The sequence below is a fragment of the Saimiri boliviensis genome, chromosome 1, assembly GCF_048565385.1.
Source record: "Saimiri boliviensis isolate mSaiBol1 chromosome 1, mSaiBol1.pri, whole genome shotgun sequence".
Taxonomy (NCBI): domain Eukaryota; kingdom Metazoa; phylum Chordata; class Mammalia; order Primates; family Cebidae; genus Saimiri; species Saimiri boliviensis.
Window position 1 is genome coordinate 145,722,469 of NC_133449.1, and position 20,159 is coordinate 145,742,627.

General features: G+C 45.2%; 1 protein-coding gene across 4 annotated transcripts in view; it reads left to right on the forward strand.

Annotated features, from left to right (window-relative positions):
* Window positions 1-20,159, forward strand: part of HYDIN (HYDIN axonemal central pair apparatus protein) — a 444,836-nt gene that overhangs the window by 337,201 nt on the left and 87,476 nt on the right. For all 4 annotated transcript variants that reach the window (XM_074406071.1, XM_074406078.1, XM_074406090.1 and 1 more), the window contains 7 exons: window positions 7,825-8,451; window positions 10,602-10,820; window positions 12,963-13,171; window positions 13,388-13,570; window positions 14,573-14,692; window positions 17,993-18,152; window positions 18,252-18,424. In XM_074406071.1, coding sequence (XP_074262172.1) covers window positions 7,825-8,451; window positions 10,602-10,820; window positions 12,963-13,171; window positions 13,388-13,570; window positions 14,573-14,692; window positions 17,993-18,152; window positions 18,252-18,424 — 1,691 coding nt within the window. The remainder of the gene's footprint in view (window positions 1-7,824; window positions 8,452-10,601; window positions 10,821-12,962; window positions 13,172-13,387; window positions 13,571-14,572; window positions 14,693-17,992; window positions 18,153-18,251; window positions 18,425-20,159) is intronic.

Sequence of the window (20,159 nt, forward strand, 5' to 3'; positions counted from 1 at the left end):
GGTTGGATCAAGTTTTGGTCTTTCACATCTGCAGTGGTCAGTGACTCAGATGTCAGATCCATTCTTTAAACCTTAATCACAAATTGCTTTCAGTTTGCCCCACACAGGCATAGTTCAAGAGTCAGCTAGCCAGAGTTCTAGGCTGCTTATACAGAAAATTCAGGGTTCCTCTTCTCTGACTCTGTCTTCTTCCTCGGGTCTCCCCTTCACTCTCTGGAGGCTCTGAATGCCCCAGAACTTCTTTCTCCAGCTCCTCTAGAATGAAGGTTGGTGGGGTTGATTGGTTGGTTTATTTGATTGTTTGTTTGTTTGTTTCCAAGACGGAGTCTTGCTCAGTCGCCTAGGCTAGAGTGCAGTGGTGCAATCTTGGCTCACCGCAACCTCCGCTTCCCAGGTTCAAGCCATCCTCCTGCCTCAGCCGCCTGAGTAGCTGGGACTACAGACACGTGACAACACATCCAGCTAATTTTTGTATTTTTAGTAGAGACAGGGTTTCACCATGTTGGCCAGGCTGGTGTCGAACTCCTGACCTCAGGTGATCCTCCCATCTCAACCTCTCAAAGTGCTGGGATTAGAGGTGTGAGCCACCATGTCTGGCCCAGTTGGTGGGTTTTTCTATTGCAGTGTGCCCATCAGCTACTACCACTGCCATGGCTATCTTCAGTGTAAAGCCACAAAAAAGGGGAAAGAGGACTCACTTTATGCAACTCTCTTACTCCAAGTTTCAACACCCCCTTTGCAAACTGCCTAATTTGTTTAGTCTCTAGAGCTCTCAGGGAGTTTTATTGCTGGTTGTTCATTCCCACACATGAGAACTATAAGCCACCATGCAGAGTTCTTTGCCTGCATCTCTTGGCTCACCTGTGCTGGTTCTGCTCTCTGACTGACACTCTCCATATGAGAGCCCCGAAAGTTCTGGCTTAGATTCGCCCAGATCCAAACCCAGCTGAAAAGGAGTGCTTCGTTAAAACACCATTTTGGCCACGGTGCTGGCTCTCACTCTCACTGGAGAGTGCCATGTGCCTGCTCTGAACCAGTCACCTTGGCCAGGAGGATGCCATTCTGTGACTGGTCACTTCTGAATCATCTACTTAATCCTGGAATAAGAGGTGTTGGCACAGAGCAAGAATAAAGGATGGGAAAAATAAAGGGGTGTTGGACAAAATAATCACAGAACCAGCTATAATGGACGACAGGACAGGAAGTGAGAAATACACCTGTCAGTCTGGAAACTCAAAAACTAATCTGTGCAGCTATGAGTTTGTCATATACGCCCTGGGACGAAGTTTCTTTATCTCATCCCTAGATAATCTCTAATTTCCCTTCCTGCTCCAGTCTTCTCTGTCCTATTGGAAAGCTTGTTATCTCTTAAAATTTTCGTTTCAAAAGTCTAACCAAAAAAGTGCACTTTAACTAAATGTGATCCTGGTTTTGTGTGTGTGTGTGTGTGTGTGTGTGTGCACGCGCGCGTGTGTGTGGTTTTGTTTAGACAGAGTTTCACTCTTGTTGCCCAGGCTGAGTGCAATGGCACAATCTCTGCTCACTGTAACCTCCACTTCCCAGGTTCAAGTGATTCTTCTGCCCCAGCCTCCCAAGTAGCTGGGATTATAGGTGTCTGCCACCACGCCCAGTTAAGTTTTGTATTTTTTAGTAGAGACGGGGTCTCACCATGTTAGTCAGGCTGCTTTTGAACTCCTGACCTCAGGTAATCCACCTGCCTTGGCCTCCCAAAGTGCTGGGATTACAGGCATGAGCCATCATGCCCAGCCAATCTAATCTTGTTTTAATCAAATGAATGATGGTTTCTCACTGTAAAAGAAGAAAGCCTTGCATTTGGCCATCGTCCTTGTTTCTCCTCTTAACTTGCCTTTGCTTCCTTCTTTCTCTGTCCACAATCCTCCTCTCTCCCCTCCAGCTAATCTTAAACCCAAGTCTGTCCCTCTCAACTTGACTTCCTCCTTTAAGCCCTTGCCAGCCATCATTTCTTACTCCAAATCTATAAAAGGCAATTTTCTCCCAAGTGTTATTCCTTAAAAACAAAGTTTACCTTTATGTTTATATTTTGGATCAATGGTTTGTTTTGTATTGGATGTTATTTATTAAAGATTGAACAAAGCCTAGTGGAAGTATGATCCATCTAATCGCGTGACTAAATAGCATGTTAATAGACTAGAAAGAGTTTTATTTTCTTCAACCACCACCTTGAGGTATTTCCATTCGAAGGTGCAGGAGTCCACATTTACCTCCTTTTTTTTTTTTTTCCTTTCTTGAGGCAGGGCCTCACTTCATCACCCAGGCTAGAGTGCTTGGCATGGTCACCACCCACTGCAGCCTTGATCTCTCCTGGGCTCAGGTAGTCCTCTCACCTCAGCCTCCTGAGTAGCTGGGACTGTAGGGGTGCACCACCACACCTGGCTAAATTTTTTTAGAAATATAGTTTCGCCATGTTGCCCAAGCTGTTCTCAAACTCCTGGGCTCAAGCAGTCCACCCGCCTAAGCCTCCCAAAGTGCCCTTTTCTAAATTATATACTAATGTTGTTATGTGTTTGAATTCTCACTATATATTTTGTAATGCACAGACATTACTGTTACTGATTAAAACAATCAAAATGCATTTTTAACCTAAATGCCCATTTATCGGTATTTATCAATACACATTTCTCAGTACCCTCCTAGACAGTCTTTTAACTCCTTTCTACATCTTTTGTATCCGTTTTCTTTTACCTAAAGGACATTCTTTGGTTTTGTTTTTTTTTTTTTTTTAGGTGTAGTTTCTTTGGCAACAAATTACTCAAGTTTTGCTTGTCTGAAATGTCTTTACTTCACCTTGATTTTTAATGAGTTTTTTTTTTTCTAGGCAGGGCTCTAGGTTACCAGCCATTTTTCTTCAGCACTTTGATGATATTATTTTTCTATCTTTGTCTTCCTTGTGACTGTTGAGATGTCGGCTGGCTGTCAGCATTATTGTGCTCCTTCCATGTGCTCCTTCTTGATGTAGGGAAGGTGAGCGTGACAGTGGGGCTTAGCCCAGAGGGTTCTTGACTTTGCCCAGGAAAGTATTCAAGGGCAAGCTGGAAGTGGAAGAAAACAACGTTATTGAGGCAGCGTGAAGCTCTGTGACTGCTCCTGCAGAGCAGGGCTACCCCAAAGACAGAGAGTAGCAGCTCAGGACAGTTTACAGTCCTATTTATACCCTTTTAATTGCATGCAGATGAAGGGGCAGTTTATGAGAAATTTTAGGGAAGAGGTCTTTTGAATCATTGAGTTATTGCCATGGAAAGGGGTGGTAACTTCTGGGTGTTGCCATGGCAATGATATATTGACATGGCACACTGGTGGGTGTGTCTGGTTGGAAAGCTGCTTCCACCCCTGCCCTGTTTTAGCAAGTCCTCAATCCGGTCCAGCGTCTGAGCCCTGCCTCCTACCTCATTCTGTTTCTGACTGTCTTTAAGATGTTTCTGTTTGTCTTTAAGGTCTCAACACCTTTAAGGTGTTGTGTCTTCGTTCAGTAATTTACTGTGATTCACCTAGGTGTGGTTTTCTTTGTATTTTATCCTACTTGGGGTTTGTAGTGATTCTTGACTATGTGGATTGGGAACCATTAGCCAGTAATTTTTCCAAATTTCTTCTCCTCATTGTGTCTCTCCGCTCCCTCTAAGATTCCAGTCATACATGTGCTAGACCTTTTTGCCAACTTTCCACAGTAATACATGTCTGTTGTGCTTTTTCTATGTTCTACATACTTTTGTCCTCTCTTTATATGAAATCTTTTCTTCTGATGTATTGCCTAGTTCACTGTCTATTTTTCAGTAATGTCTAATGTGCTACTCAGACTTCATTTCAGTTTTTCATTTTGTAATTGCGTTAAGAATCCATTAATTCTTTTCTTATTGTTTCTAGTTCTCTTCAAAATTCTCAGTTCTCAATAGGGTTTTAATTCCCTCAGTGTATTAAATATGTTTTAAAGTTCTTGTCTAATAGTGCCATACATAGATTCCCCAGCAGTCTGGTCTCCTGTCTGTCTTTTGCTCTTGGTTTATGGTCACATGGCCTTGTCTCTTGAGGTGCCAAGTTTTTTTGTTTCGTTTTGTTTTGTTTTGTTTTGTTTTGTTTTGTTTTTTATGGATGGAGGTCTTGCTTGCCCAGGCTGGTCTAGAATTGCTGGCCTCAAGCAATCCTCCCATCTCAACCTCCCAAGGTGCTGGAATTACAGGCATGAGCCACCATGCCCAACCCAGGTTTTTATCAAGGGCCAGATATTGAATGGAAAAAAACTTTTTGTGGCTCTGAAAAATGTTGTCTCCCTCCAGAGAGAGCCACTGTTTGATGCTGGCAGTCAGCTAGGCTAAGGGCACTAGAAATCTTGATTTAATCGGGATGAGATCATTTTAAACTGAGCTTCAGTGATTGACCTTTTTTTTTCTTTTTCTTTTTTCCACTTTTATTTTAAGTACAGGGGTACATGTGAAGGGTGTGCAGGTTTGTTACATAGGTAGACGTGGGCCACTGTGGTTTGCTGCACAGATCATCGCATCACCTAGGTGTTAAGCCCAGCATCCATTAACTATTCTTCCTAATGCTCTCCCTCCTCCCATCCTTCAACCCCCAAGAGACCCCAGTGTGTGTTGTCCCCCCACCCATGTGTCCATGTGTCCTCATCATTCAGCTCCACTTGTAAGGGAGAACACATATTTGGTTTTCTGTTCCTAATGGCTTCCAGCTCCATCCATGTCCCTGCAAGGGACAGATTGAACCTTATTCCTAATATGGAGACTTTCAGAGTCTTAACTCAAAGTCCCCAGGGGATTTACCAAGACCTCTTTTCCTTGGCAGGCCTGGAGTCTAATACTTGAACCCCAGCCCCACGCGTCTGTCAAAAAAGCTTTGCTCAGCTTCTCAGTCACACTGTCAGCTATGAATGTCCTCAAGGGAAAAGCAACCGCAAACACTGGGCCTGCTTCTCTCTATTTCTCTCCTCTCCAAGATCTTAGCTTGAAACTCATTACTGCCTTTATGGCTCTCCAGTGCTTTCAGACACATGGGTTTTTAAAACATCTTTTAAAGGTTTTCTACTTGCGGGTGCTGAATTTTATCAAGTGGTTTTTCTGCATCTATTGATATGATTGTATTTCTTTTTCTCTTTTTCTTCTTTGGTAGGATAACACAGTAGGTTACATACTACATTATTGAATCAATTCGTTTTGGGCTTAAAAGTTTGTTCAGCTTACCTTTTGCTTTCCGAGTTAATTTGGTTGTTCATGATTTTCTGAAAAAGTATAAATTTTATCAGATTTTCAGATTTATTGGCATAAGGAAATTAATGGTTTGATCTTACTGTCTTTTTCACCTCGTCTGTCATTTCTATTATTCTTCTATTATTTCTATTATTTCCTCTCAGTCATTTCACATGTTTTTTATTTATACCCTTCTCTTTGTTTTTCCTCAATCAACCTTACTAGAAGTTTGTCATTTTTATTATTTTTCCAAAGAAATAACTTTTGCCTTTGTGGATTATCTTCATTGCATGTTTTCTGTTTTATTAGCTTCTGTTCTTATTTTTAAACAATATCTTTCTTTCTACTTTCTTTTATTTTTTTGAGACAGACTTTTGCTCTTGTCACCCAGGCTGGAGTGCAATGGCATGATCTCAGCTCATTGCAACCTCTGCCTCCAAAATTCAAGTGATTCTGCTGCCTCAGCCTCCCAAGTAGCTGGGATTACAGGTGCCCACCACCATGCCTGGCAAATTTTTGTATTTTTAGTAGAGCCAGGGTTTTGCCATGGCGGACAGTCTGGTCTCAAACTCCTGACTTCAGGTGATCTGCCCATCTTGGCATCCCAACATGCAGGGATTATAGGCATGAGCCACCGTGCCTGGCCCCTTCTTTCTACTTTATTTGTGTTATTATTCTGTTCTTTTGCTAACTTCTTGAAGTGATGCTTATCTTATTAATTTTCAATCATTTTTATTTTCCAATTTATGAAAAGTTATAAAAGGCGCCAGGCACAGTGGCTCATGCCTGGAATGCCAACACTTTGGGAGGCCAAGATGGGTGGATCACTTGAACCCAGGGGTTTGAGACCAACCTGGGCAACAAGGCAAAGCCCTGTCTCTACAAAAAAAATTTAAAATTAGCTGGGCATGGTGGTGCATGCCTGCAGTCCCAGCTACTTGGGAGGCTGAGATGGGAGGATCGCCAAGCCCAGAAGATTGAGGCCACAATGAGCTGTGATCACACCACTACACTCCAACCTATCTCAAAAAAGAAAAGAAAGTTATAAAAGCATGTAAAGACATATATACTTCCGAACATTATTTTTTATATTCCTCAATTGTTGCTATTCATTGTTTTCACTGTTCAATTCTAAATACTTTCTACTATCCTTTATGGCTACTTCTTTAATCCATGAATTATTTCAAAGCATATTTTCTAATTTCCAAATGAACAGCTTCATTTGGCCTTCTCTTTTTGAGTTCTGATTTTGATTACTATCTGCAGAGTGCACGTTCTGTGTCATACTGATCCTTTGCATCTGTGGAGCCTTGCTGTGTGGCCTCATAGGTGGTTGGTGTCTCTGAATGTGCCACGTGTGTTTGAATAGTGTGTGTATTTTGTTTCTGCATCTATTTGCTCAAGTCCACTGATGAAGCTGTTAAAGTCATCTATATTCTTCGTAGTATATTGTCAGCCTCCGGCTGCCCTACGCGGGGCTCCCACAGTCTTGCAAGTGCAAGTCCCTCCCTCACTGGGCTCCATCCTCCATGAAAACTCCAGGTGTCTTGGCAAAGCCTGAAGGAGTAGGAGCCAAGTCCCTGCCTCCCCCGCATGAGACATTGTGCCCGGCTCTCGTGTTGCTACCTCCCCAGGCTGTGTTGGAGATGGAGAAGCAGAGAAGGAGGAAGGGCAGCCAGATGAGGGGAAAAGCCAGCCCCTGGTCATTCACGTCTCCAAGCCTGATGTTGGCCTGAAGTTAGAGAGGAGCAGAGCTAGACCTGGGAAGGGGGACACTGGGCTGCGCTGCAGAGAGCAGTCACTAGACTGGGCTGGATTTTGTATAGTATCATCAAAGAATGACCCAAAAAACGATGGAGCCTACCCGAGGATTTCATCCAGGGGAGGAGAAAATCAGAGCCCACAAAGCGAGTTTAAAAGAGCAGTAAGAAAAAGAGTAAAGTTGGTTTCTCTATGCCCAGTGCATTAAGTAAATACATATCTTAAAATCTTGAGGTGCAGCTAGATTCTAAACTCCCATTTGTTCCCCAAAATGCCCATTGTATATAATACCTGTGTAGTTTTAATAACTGCAAGGGCAGTGTTGTAAGCTTTTTACATGCAGTCACACAATTAATCTTCAGGAGTCCTCTGGAGTAGGTATCAATATAGCTGTCTCCATTCTACAGATGGGACAGAAAGAGGCTAAGTCCTCTCCCACGGTCACAGCTACCAAGCAGTGCAGCCGGGATTGGACCTTCACACGCCATGGCCCATTCCAGGGCACCTTAGGCAGGTGCAGATGGCTAGCATCTGCTGGTCCCCTCGATGCTGCAGAACAGCAGCTCGCCACCGGGAGTACAAATCAAAGTCACTCTGCACCTTTTCCAAAAGGCACAATGCGAGAACCCAGCCAGGTCTTGAACAGGGAAGGACCATGGAATGGACCTTAGATAAAAGCCCCCAAGATGATTCCCAGGACAACCTTAGTATGCATGGGAGGTGCCCGGATCCTCAAAGGCCTTCTCATGAAACAAAATGTCCTTTTACAGTTCCTTATGCAGTTTACTCCCCCTTGTTTGATGCATCTTTTCTGTGTCGTGCCTTTTAGGTTCCTCCTTCCACCAAAGCAGATGTCAAAACAGAGACAGTCGAAAGGAAAATATCTGCTAAGGAACAAGCAACGTCTGACAAGGAAGAGCTAAACAAGAAGAAAAAGAACACGACCGATGTCAGCGTGCATGGGCTTCCTCTTGTCCAGGATCAAGAGGACAGTGAAGGGGACATCTCAAAGGACCCCGAAAAGCAACTAGCCCAGAAGTTTAAGGCCTATGAGTTGACGCTGAAGGACATCCAGCACATCCTCATGTACTGGGACCGGAAGCAAGGAGTCCAGCTGTCTCCCGTGGGGATGGAGGAGGTGGCCCATGAGCCTGACGACCAGCGCCAGGTCCCCTCCGGTGGGCGTAGGGGCCGCAGGGACCGGGAGAGGGAGCGCCTGGAGAAGGAGCGGGCGGAGAAGGAGCGCCTGGAGAGGGAGAAGGCGGAGCGGGAGCGCCTGGAGAAGCTGAGAGCCCTGGAGGAGCGGAGCGACTGGGAGGGGGAAGGGGAGGAGGACCACGAAGGGAAGAAGGAGAAAGACTTGGGCGTGCCCTTCCTCAACATCCAGACACCAGACTTTGAAGGCTTGAGCTGGAAGCAGGCCCTAGAGAGTGACAGGCTTCCCAAAGGGGAGCAGGTATGGACCCTCCTCCAGGATGGGGAAGTCACCAGTCAGGTAGCAGACACTGTGCTAATATCATCAGGGGCACCTCTCCCTACCTGAAACCCATGTCCCCTCAGCTTCATTCATCTCTGATGCCCCCCTTGGAATTAAGACAGTAATGACTAAAGGACCTTTCCTACTTGGCAAAAGAAAATTCACACAAAGTGTCACACATCTGAATGAGTCCATCCAACCCTACAGAAAGCCACTTGTATGGTTGATTTTTAATATGGATAATATGGGTGCTACAGAATGGCAAGGCAAGTGAGATTTGGGGTGAAGTAAGAGAAGAGACCCATCCACTCCAAAATTTTTTTCCCACAGGCCTTCCACAGTGACAGAAATTATCCTATTAGCTCTTCGTTCCTATAAACAAAAGTATCGTATATCCAAAAGCCACCTTTGCGCGCAGTTTGGAGGAGAGGCTTATTAGAGCCTTTTGTCCCGGTACAGGCTTTTTCTGTAAAGGACTAGAAGGTATTTTAGGCTGCAGGCGATACTGCCTCTATCACAACTACTCCACTCGGCCTTCAAAGGGTGAAAGGGACCACCAGCAATGTGTAACTGGAAGAGCATGGCCATGTTCCAGTTCAAGTCTATTTAGAAAATGTAGCAGGCCAGATTTAGCCAGGACACCACAGTTTGCTGCCCTCTGGTTTCGTTCATCACAAACTAGGTGCAAGGTTTGGTTTGGTTTGGTTTGGTTTGAGATGGAGTCTCGCTCTGTCACCCAGGCTGGAGTGCAGTGGTGCAATCTCGGCTCACTAGCCTCCTGGGTTCAAGCGATTCTCCTGCCTCACCCTCCCGAGCAGCTGGGACTACAGGCCTGTGCCACCAGGCTCAGCTCATTTTTTTGTGTCTTTACTAGAGACGGGGTTTTACCATGTTGGTCAGGCTGGTCTCGAACTCCTGACCTCAAATGATCCACCTGCCTCACCCTCCCAAAGTGCTGGGATTACAGGCGTGAGCCAACTTTTAAAAGTATCGACTGGAGTCGATACCCAGCAGGTCAGGGATGACGGGAGGATCAGAGCCGTCCATGCGATCCACGTGACTTCCATGTGCTGCGGCCTCACGGTAAAAGCCTTGCCACAGTGGTCCTGGGTGGCACCAAAGGAGGGAGGAACAGCTAGGGGACACGCAAAGCAGCTCCATGCCCTTCCCAGTTTCTCCTGAGGCTAGCCGTAGCTCAGGAGTTGTGATTTTTTTCCCCAGAAATGAGTTGTTGTTTTTAAGGACTATAATAAGAACATCATCTTTCTTTTTTTTATACGTTCCGCCTTCCAAATCATAGGCTAGACTGCCGCTTGAAGAACTCCCTGGCTCTGGTAATTCAACAGTTGCTACAAATCATTCTTGCCTTTCCTCATAGACTTTCTAAATCCTGGGAGTTCACTCAGCTGCATATTAGTCAGGAAATGCCTTGAGCTCTTTGCCATGCAGGATGAGAAGCACAGGATTACATGAAGTTACTTAGTTACTTGCTGGGCCTAATAGGTCCAGTGGTCCACTGGCCGGGCCCTCAGGTGGGCTGTAACCTTGACTGCTGTGATAACGGCTGTTAGTCTAGGGGTAACGTGTTTATAATGAGGGTCTTTACATGCTAGGCAGGAAGTAGTGTGAAAATTTTAACCTGTTTGCTCTGGAAATTCCTCATTCATTATATATGAGAGCAGAATGGGAAAATGCTGGAGGAACCCGTGTTTTCTCTCAGGTTATTTTCACTTCTCTCTTCATTCCCCTTCTCTATCCCAGTCCCAGAATCTTTGCTTTATTATTTTCTTTGCCGTATTTGACTTGTTCCCCTCCCAGCTTTCTTTCACCTTTGGAAGGAAGGAACATTTAAGGCAAAAAGAAAAATGAACATGGAATCTGAAAATAGATAGAACAATCTCTGGACGTTAGAACCTTAAGAGCTAGACTCTTCACATTAAACAGAGGTTTATTGATTGCCCACTATGTGCTAGGCTGTGTGCCATATCCACCTGCTAACTGTCCTAATGGAGTTTACAGTCCCGTTGCGAAGGCAGACAGTTAAACAATTGCAATAAAGTGTGACAAAGGCTGTGTGGTAAGAGGCATAGGGTTTTGCACAGGAAACTAACAATGAGTTTTTCCTTTAGATCCTAGACATCTTGGGTCTGGGTTCCTCCGGACCACCCATTCCGCCTCCTGCCTTATTCTCAATCGTCTCCTACCCTGTGAAACGGCCGCCTTTGTCCAGGACAGACACCCTGGGGCATTTTGTGTTTGTGATCCCACCATCCGAAGACACGTCTCTCGATGAAAGAAGAGAAATGGAAATAGAATCAGACCTTCTGGCCTTCACAAACACTACCAAGGTAACACGTGAGCAATTTATTCTCCTAACATTGGCAGGACTTCAGCGGGCAGGGAGACAAGGTCACCCTCCACCAGACCGAAAACAGAGCCTGGCATGAGGTGTTCTGCTCACCGGGTTCTTTTCCCTCAACTTGTTAGGGATCCTCCCTGAAAACGTCACGTGAGCATCCCTGAACTGCACCTTCCCGGGGCCTGACTTGTCCTGCGTCCCAAGAGGAAACTGACAATGATTGATTCTCACCTGACAACCTTTGCTGTCCCAATGGGAGGGTTTAGGAAACTTGTCGAATTACTGTTCAGCACACCCACAGTAAAAAATAAGCAAAGCTAGCACTTTAAAAAAGATCGAATCTTTTTAAAAACATAAAAATGTATTTTGAAGCTAAGGTGATTCGGACAGTGTGTAAGAACACAAGAATCAACACACACAAGTTAAGGGCACACACGTCATTACAGAAAGGATAAATTATTAAAGAAATTAGGATGGCAAGATGGGAGGTTTTGGGTAAAGTCACTGTTTATGTCCTAGCCTGACACAATATAGTAAAATACATTCCAGCTCGATTGAAATATAACTCATCAAAATTAAATTGGGCATAAATAAAAGAAAATATATGCAGTTAATAGAAAACATCACAAGAAAAATAAATTTGACCAATAATATGCAGAAAGTGTGAATATTCACAATTATAGAAAGTTTTTTTATTCTCAGAGAAGGGTGGCCCACAATTTGAATCTCTGCACACAGCCCTCTACCAACCATGCACATAGGCAAAGAGAGCTCGTAACTTCACCTATAGGTCCTGCCTATACGTAAATTGGTGACAGAGACTACCCCAAACCTCAATTTACAAGTAGGTAGGAAATCAACATCCGAGATCGGTAGCACTGGTGGGCATGCCTCACCGAAGCAGAGAATCCCCAGTGAAATTTCAAATTAAAAAGATGAAGAAAAAATTACCATCAACCTCTTATTTTGAAAATTGACTGGCTGGGCACTGTGGCTCATGCCTGTAATCTCCCACTTCGGGAGGCTGAGGTGGGTGGATTGCTTGAGCCCAGATGTTTGAGACCAGCCTTGGAATGTGGTGAAACCCCATCTCTACAAAAAGTAGCCAGGCATAATGGCATGCACCTGTGGTCCCAGCTACTCAGGAAGCTGAGGTGGGAGGATCACCTGAGGCCCGGATGCAGTTCGTAGTGAGCCAAGGTGGTGCCACTGCATTCCAGCCTAGGCTATGCAGCAAGATCCTGTCTAAAAATAAAAAAAAGAGAGAGAAAGAATAGGAAGGAAAGAAGGAAGGAAGGAGGGAAGGAAGACAGGAAGGAAGGGGAAAGGAGGGGGAGGGAAAGGAAGGAAGGAAAGGAAGGGAAAGGAGGGAGGGGAAAGAGGGAGGGAGGGAAGGGAAAGAGGGGAGAGGGAGAGAAAGAAAAAGAAAGAAAGAAAGAAAGAGAAAGAAAGCGAGCCATGAAGAAGAAATAATTGTTTAACCTATCATTTTAGAAGGAAACTTAATTCCTCCCCAGTAGACAAATGAAAACTCTTTACTCTAAAAGACTGGCAGCTTAAAATTATGGAAAAGTTGGTTGAACTTGAAAATTGCTGTTTGTTATGCCTGGTGAAATAATTGATTAAGGATCATCAAAGGTTGCAAAAAGCACTAGGTGAAAGGTGGTTGGGAAAGAAGACACTCACATCAGCCTGAACACCAGCCCACAGGTCAGGTGACTGCAGGCTGCACAGGGAAGAAAGCAGTTCACCGTGGGTGACACCACCTTACCAACAGGAGCATACTTGGCATTTGCAACCATGGGTCATCCTGACTTGTTCGTGTTGTGATGGAATATGAAGTCCCTGCTGGCCATGTTGGGTACTACCAGGAACTAAGACGAGTTCCACACACACCCTCCAGCTTCAAGCTTTCTCTAGGGTTTTATCCTCCTCCTGAGAGACTAGGGTGCCAAGGCATGCACTGGTCTTGTTGCTACCCAAGAGTAGACCCTGCCCTGCTCGGGCATCCTGACCCTGCAGAACCATCTCCCCAGATGACAGACATGTAGACATGTTGTAGCCATCTCTGTCTTCTATTTGTGTGTACAAAAAGTGAATGTTTAAGACCTCACGCTCATTTTAAATTAAGGCTCAAGAGGAGCAGACCAGCTCATCTAAAGCAGGCAGACAGAAAATGAAAGAAAAGATAGACCAAGTCTGTGAGACTCAGAAGGACAAGCGTCGCATGGCCTCAACCAAGAAGGCCCTTTCAGGGGGACTTGCTGGAACCATTTCCCCGCTGTCAGATATAGACCTGAACAATTTCGACGGGCAGAACTCCCAGGAGAAATTCATCAGGTGGGCCTCCCAGCAACCCGGGGAGGGGAATGCCAAAGCCCACCTTCAGGGTATGGCTGTCACAGCACTGGAGGGGAACAGAGCTGTCCTGCTTGTGGGGCTCCAGGGGCCACAATGCCACTAGCCCAACAGGACAGGACTTCCAGGCAGCTCTCCTGTCTTCTCTTGGCCAGAGGGGAGCACTCTCACTTTACAAAGCTGTGTGGTCATTTGCAGACTGAATCACTTCCGGTGGATCGTGCCAGCCAACGGTGAGGTAACGTTGCAGGTGTACTTCTCTTCTGACGAGTTTGGGAACTTTGACCAAACCTTTAACTTTGAGATCCTAGGGACTTGCCGCCAGTACCAGCTCCACTGCCGAGGCATCTGCACTTACCCATACATTTCCCAAGACCCAAAGTAAGTATGCTTCATTTTAAAAGATAAGGTTGACCACTATGTTTTTATTTTCCTCCGTTGCACTTTGAACAGATGGCTCTCATCATAACGTGGAGCTCGGGCAGCATCCCAGCCCCTCCTGTTCCCCTATCTTGGACATTGACTAAGAGCCACAGGGGGGACGTGGTATTACCAGGGATTCCCAGACTGCAATAAAGACAATGATCATAGGTGCAAAGTGGGAGGAAAAAAGTCTTTCCTTGGCAAATTAGTTTGCTTATTTAACTATTAAGCAAGTTTAAAGCAGTTCTATCCTATAATTTAGAAACCATGTGTAACCAAGGTCAGGAGTTCAAGACCAGCCTGGCCAACGTGGTGAAACCCTGTCTCTACTAAAAATACAAAAATTAGCTGGTTGTAGTGGCAGGCACCTGTAATCCCAGCTACTCGGGAGGCTGAGGCAGGAGAGTGGCTTGAATAAGGGAGGCGGAGGTTGCAGTGAGCTGAGATCATGCCACAGCACGCCAGCCTGTGTGACAGAGTGACACTCTCTGTCTCCAAAAAAGAAAAAAGAAAAGGAAACCTTGTGTGACTCTGCATGAGTGAAATTTTTCCAAGCTACTGAACACCACTGTGCAGCTCATGCACTGCAGAAAAGCACTTGGCTGAGCAACTGGCCACATTCGACCAAGGGACTCAGAAGCTAAGTCATGTCTCCCGGAACTGGTTTTCCTTAGGGGTTCACAGGAATGTTTTTAGCTGGGCGCACTAGGACAAAACATCTGACTCAGCTCTGTCACTACTCTCATTATGGAAGACACCACTGGGAGTCTTTTTTTCAAGTTCAGATCATGATGTCTTCTCTGGTGGTGGGAAGGACCTGGGACAAAGAAGAGTCACTCTGTCTGTAGACACCCAGACCCCATGCTGAGCAGGGAGTGTTGGGTTTATATAAACATCACATGGCAGCATTGAACTTCCGGTCAGGCAGCCTCCCCTCACCTCTCCCTCTCCTATGTTCAGAGTGATATTTCCTCAGAGGAAGATGGACATGAAGATGAATGAGGTTATCTTTAAGAAGTATGTGATGAGTGTGGAGACATACTACTTCGGGCCACTGCTTTGCGGAAAGTCAAGAGATAAGTAAGTGTTCCATTATTTTAAAGCAGATTTCAGACTCCCGGGCTGGGCTTATAAACAGTACAAGTAGGATTCCTGTGTACACAGATGTAGCTTTTACTAATGCTGCCTCTCTTAGCCCCCAGCTGCAAATCAGGAGAACTGGGTTCTTGTGTCCCAACTTCCTGCTGGACACCCAGAGGAGTGAGGGTGCCATTTCCCATATAGGAAAGCCTAAGAGAGGCTTCAGGCTTGATCAGAGTAGGATCAAGGGTTCACTTTGGGGTATGTTCAGTTTAAATTGCCGGGAAGATATTTCTGGTAGTCACGTGAAGCAGTGAATGGGTTGTACAGCTTTGGTTCTCAAAGGAGAGGTCACTCTTCAAGGCAACAAAAGCCACAGATATAGATGAGATTGCCTGAGAGAAGACTGTATACGTAAGAAGAGAAAGATCCCTGAATAACTTCAATATGCACAAAAGGAGGAGTCAGGAGATGAGAAAGAGGGCCAACACTGTTGGGGAAACCAAAAAGACCAGTGTCAGGGAGCCCTGAGAAGAGGACATGGTTGCTACATTGAATGCTGCAGAAAGTGCAGAAAGATGAGGGCATAGATGTCCACAGAGTTCAACAACATGGAGGTCACTAGGGGCGTTAGCCAGAGTGCTTTGCCCAAGCAAAGTGAAGTGAGAAGTCAGATGTGAGGATAACTCTTTGGAGAAGCTTGGCCGTGAAGGGAGATGGGAGGAGAGCCTGGAGCGCAGAGCAGGCTGTTGGCGCACTGTTGTTCTTATGATGCTTGCATGCCGAGAGGAAATGGAAGGAAGATGTCGGAGTTTCAGGAGACGGTAAGGGCCATCAATGGCATAGCTCCCTGAGGCAGCACAGTGGGTTGTGAGGGTGCTGGCCTGTGCCAGGAGGAGGGACCGTCACTGCATGCCAGTGAGGAAAAAGGCAAGATGGCATTGCAGAAGGTAGGTTTACAATTTGGTTGGAAGAGCGAGGAGGCTCCTACACAGTCATGTCTTTTCCTCCTTGACAGATGATGTGAGATCATCCCTTGCAGTGAGGGGAGTCGAGGAATTTTGAAACCTTGAAGAAATAGGGCATCAAAAACAGTTTTGTGGAAAGTAAGAGAGGGAGCATGTTAGAGAAACAGATTAAGATTGTTAGGCAGAATTGGGGACCCACAGGTGAGACTGGTGATCATACATTCTTAGTGAGACTAGTTTTTTCAGTTATATGCAAATTTTGTATCATATAGGCAGCAAATGAAACCAAAACTGGAACCAAGGTCTCCACCACGTCTTAACTCCATACAGCATTTCTTATGCTAAGTAGAGGTTGTTAATTTCTGGGCCTCCCTAGTGCAGCTTGTGGCCGTCTTTGTCCTCCATTCCCGTTACCTCCAGTTTATTCCCTGAGATGTTGGATTAAAAAGTGAGGGTGAAGGGAGTTTGCCGATGATGGAGAGGATCTACAAAGCCCAACAGGAGGGCTTAGGAGGGAGAAGTGTGGTCAGGTTAATGGATATGAGGTACGGAACAGTCTAGGGGTGGGAATCAGGGAAATGATGGCTGTTCAAGGAGATACACATTTGGGACAACATTGGAATTCACCAGTATGGGGGACAGATGACACTGATCTGGGAGGACAGTGACTACGGTGATCCAAAACAACTTCCAGTACAACTGGGTATTATTCACTTCTTCTTTTTCTTTTTTTTTTTTTTAAAGCTTTATTTATTTTTTTAGACAGAGTCTCACTGTGTCACCAGGCTGGAGTGCAGTGGTGCAGTCTCAGCTCACTACACCCTCTGCCTCCCAGGTTCAAGTGATTTTCCTGCCTCAGCCTCCCAGGACTGTGGGACCATGGGCACGTACCACCACACCCAGCTAATTTTTTGTTTTGTTTTGTATTTTTAGTAGAGATGGGGTTTCACCATGTTGGCCAGGATTGTGTCAATTTCTGGACCTTGTGATTCGCCCACCTGAGCAAAGTGCTGGGATTATAGGCATGAGCCACTGCGCAGGGCCTTTTTTTTTTTTTTTTTTTTTTTTTTTAGATAAGGTCTTACTCTGTCACCTAGACTGGAATGCAGTGGTGTGATCTCAGCTCACTGCACCCTTGGCCACCCAGGCTCAAGCAATCCTCCCTTCTCTGCCTCCCCAGTAGCTGGGACTACAGGTGTATGCCATCGCACCTGGCTAATTTTTGTATTTTTGTAGAGATGTGGTTTCACCATGTTGCCCAGGCTGGTCTCAAACTCCTGATCTCAAGCAATCTGCCCGCCTCAGCCTCCTAAAGTGCTGAAATTACAGGCGTGAGCCACTGCACCAAGCCTATTCACTTGTTCTTTTAAACCTTGCTGAGCCTTATTATCCTCATCTGTAAAATGGGAAAACAATAGCACCCTCCTCAGATTTGTGAGGACTGAACTGGGTAATGCACATGGAGCCTTTAGCACAGTCTTGGGTGGAGATGATTAGTGGTTAGGTGAGAAAGCCACACACCCCTTTGGCAGTTATCCACACAGAGAGGTCTCTGTCTCTCTGACTCTCATTTAGTTTCTGTCATTCTCTTTCCTTTCATCCTCCATCATGTCCTGTCTAAAACCTTTTCAGACTGTTTCTGCTTTCCTAGCCTGTGCTGTGACCTCTGATGATGTGACTTTTTTCCCTTGGGCCTTCTCCTGGTTTGTTTTGCTCAGCTACTATTAACTGAGCATCCCCAAATGCCCACAGTGCTCAACTCTGCAGATCTCTCCCTAGGGCACTAAGGAACAGAAACTGCCTCCTAACAGTGAACAAGGCCAAATGAATTCATATCAGAACAGCAGCATTCTCTGAAGGTGTGGGAGAAGGAGGTGAATGAGGTCATCTCTAAAACAGATGTGAAATAAAAAGTTACTCAAGTGATAATCTCTCTCGGGGACATGAGCAGGTGGAAGGATAGATCTATGTATTTCTTTGTTGAAATTCTTTGCAATAATCGTAGCTAACATTCATTGGGCATTTGCTATCTGCAGCTGTCCTGAGAGCTTTAGAGGCATGACCTCACTTCCTACTCAGCAGTCCAAAGTGGTGTTAGCATCCCATTTTAGAGATAAGGAGACCAAGGCTCGGGGGAGTCAAGTCACAGTGTAGCGTTTATTCTCCAAGGCAAGTCTGCACAACTACAAACCTCATGTTCTTTGGCCACCATGCCACTGCCTCTGTGCAGCCACACTGTCCCTTTGAATTGCCTTTCACGTCACAGGCTTCTTTTCCACCTGCATTGTCCTTCGGTCTTCACACCCTTAGCCCCATTCTTGTTCATCCCCAGGTACAAGTCATCAGTATTCCCAGGCAACACGGAGACGCTCACAATCCTGAACACTTCCTTAATGGTGGTGGAGGCATTCTTCTATTTTCAGAATGATGTCAAAGCAAACACATACTTCCTGGAACCCAATACCATGGTCCTGAAGCCCCACGAGAAGCAGGTACAGTCATATAGACACAAAGCAAGGCTTTCTCAGGAAATTTGAGGCCTTGGCACCCTTGCTGTAAATGTACTTTCTTTTGACTTTTCCTTCCATCAGATATTAAACGTATGGGCCTACCCTACTTCAGTTGGTGTCTTTGAAGACAGCATTGTCTGCTGCATCAATGATAACCCAGAGCCAGCCATCTTCCAATTAAGCTGCCAGGGGATCCGCCCGGAACTGGAGTTGGAACCCAGGCAATTACATTTTGACCGGCTCTTGCTGCACAGGTCAGAGTTCTAGATCATGTCAGGACTGGAGTGGAATTTGAGGAGCCTTTAGTTCTTGGGTAAACAACTCATCCCAATTTACTCTGGACTCTCTTGGTTTTAGCACTGAAAGTTCTGCACCCTGGGAAACTCCTTGGTCCTGTGCAAACCATGATGGTTAGTAAACCTATCTAGTTAACAGATTGTTAGTTCAGTGGATGAACTTCAGCAGGGCCAAGGACCCCCGCTAAGATCAACTACCCAAATATGTGTATATCTGTGTTTCTTCAGAAGAACTAGCATTCTTCAGATTCTCAAAGCAGTCTATTGCCCAAAGAGGTTATCTCGGTGAACTGACACAAGAACAGAAAACCAAACACCCCATGTTCTCACTCATAAGTGGGTGCTGAACAATAAGAACACGTGGACACAGGGAGGGGAACAACACACACGGGGCCTTTGGGGGGTGGGGGAGCTAGGGGAGGGATAGCAGAGGATGGGGAGATTGGGGAGAACTAACAGGAGAAATACCTAACGTAGATGTTGGGAGGACAGAGGCAGCAAACCACCATGGTACGTGTATACCTATGTAACAATCCTGCACCATCTGCACATGAACCCCAGAACTTAAAGTATAATTAAAAAAATAAATAAAAAAGAATATTTGCTCTAGAAGTTAAAGTAAAAGCAGAACATTAGACCAAAACTAGAACTTACATATTCATTAATTGTAATTGTATTATTATTCTAAGTAGAAAAAACATTTACTTCTGCGGCTTCTTGGAGAGAATATTGTTGTGACATGAATCTTGCATTCTTTAATCGCCACCACCAGGCCCCTTTTCCTGATAAATACTGCTTAAAGAACTAAGTAATAATTGAAGTAACCAAAAGTGCTTTTTCTGACCTCCAGTGAGCCATGATTACGCCACTGCAGTCCAGCCTGTCTGACAGAGCAAAACCTTGTCTCAAAAAAAAAAAAAAAAAAAAAAAAGCATAGAGAGAAAAATAGTGGTAAAAAATGAACCTTCAGTAAATAGTCGGACAACGTCAAGCAGTGTATCATATTTGTGATTGGCATCCCAGAAAGAAAAGAGAGAGGAAAGGGGCCAAAAATAGTTGAGGAGTAGATGGAACTTTCCCAGATTTGTTGAAAAAGCAAAAACTTAAGAGTTCCGAGAAGCTTAGCAAACCTTAAGCTGGATAAATATAGTTATAGCCCAAGTCTGGCCACTGAATCGGTGACTTTGGGGCCGTCAATTAACCTCTCTAAGCTTCAGGATTTTGTTTGTTTGATTGTTTGTTTGTTTTTTCAAGGCAAAGTCTCATTCTGTCACCCAGGCTGGAATACAGTGGTGCAATCTCAACTCACTGCAACCTTACCTCCCAGGTTCAAGTGACTCTCCTGCCTCAGCCTCCCAAATGGCCAGGATTATGGGCATGTGCCACCACAGCCAGCATATATATATTAGAGACACAGTTTCACCATGTTGCCCAGGCCGGTCTCAATTTCTGAGCTCAGGGAATCTGCTTGCCTCAGCTGCCCAAAGTGCTGGGGTTACAGGCATGAGCCACCGTGACCAGCAGGTTCAGGTTTTTTATAGGTCATCTGGGATAAATAATGTCAACTCCACCTATTTTATATAATAGATTAATAATCAAGAAAGAAAACCACATTAAGGCAAAGTTTGGTCCAACTTCTTAAAACCAGAAATAAGAGAAAATCTTGACAGCAGCCAGGAGAAAATGAAATACG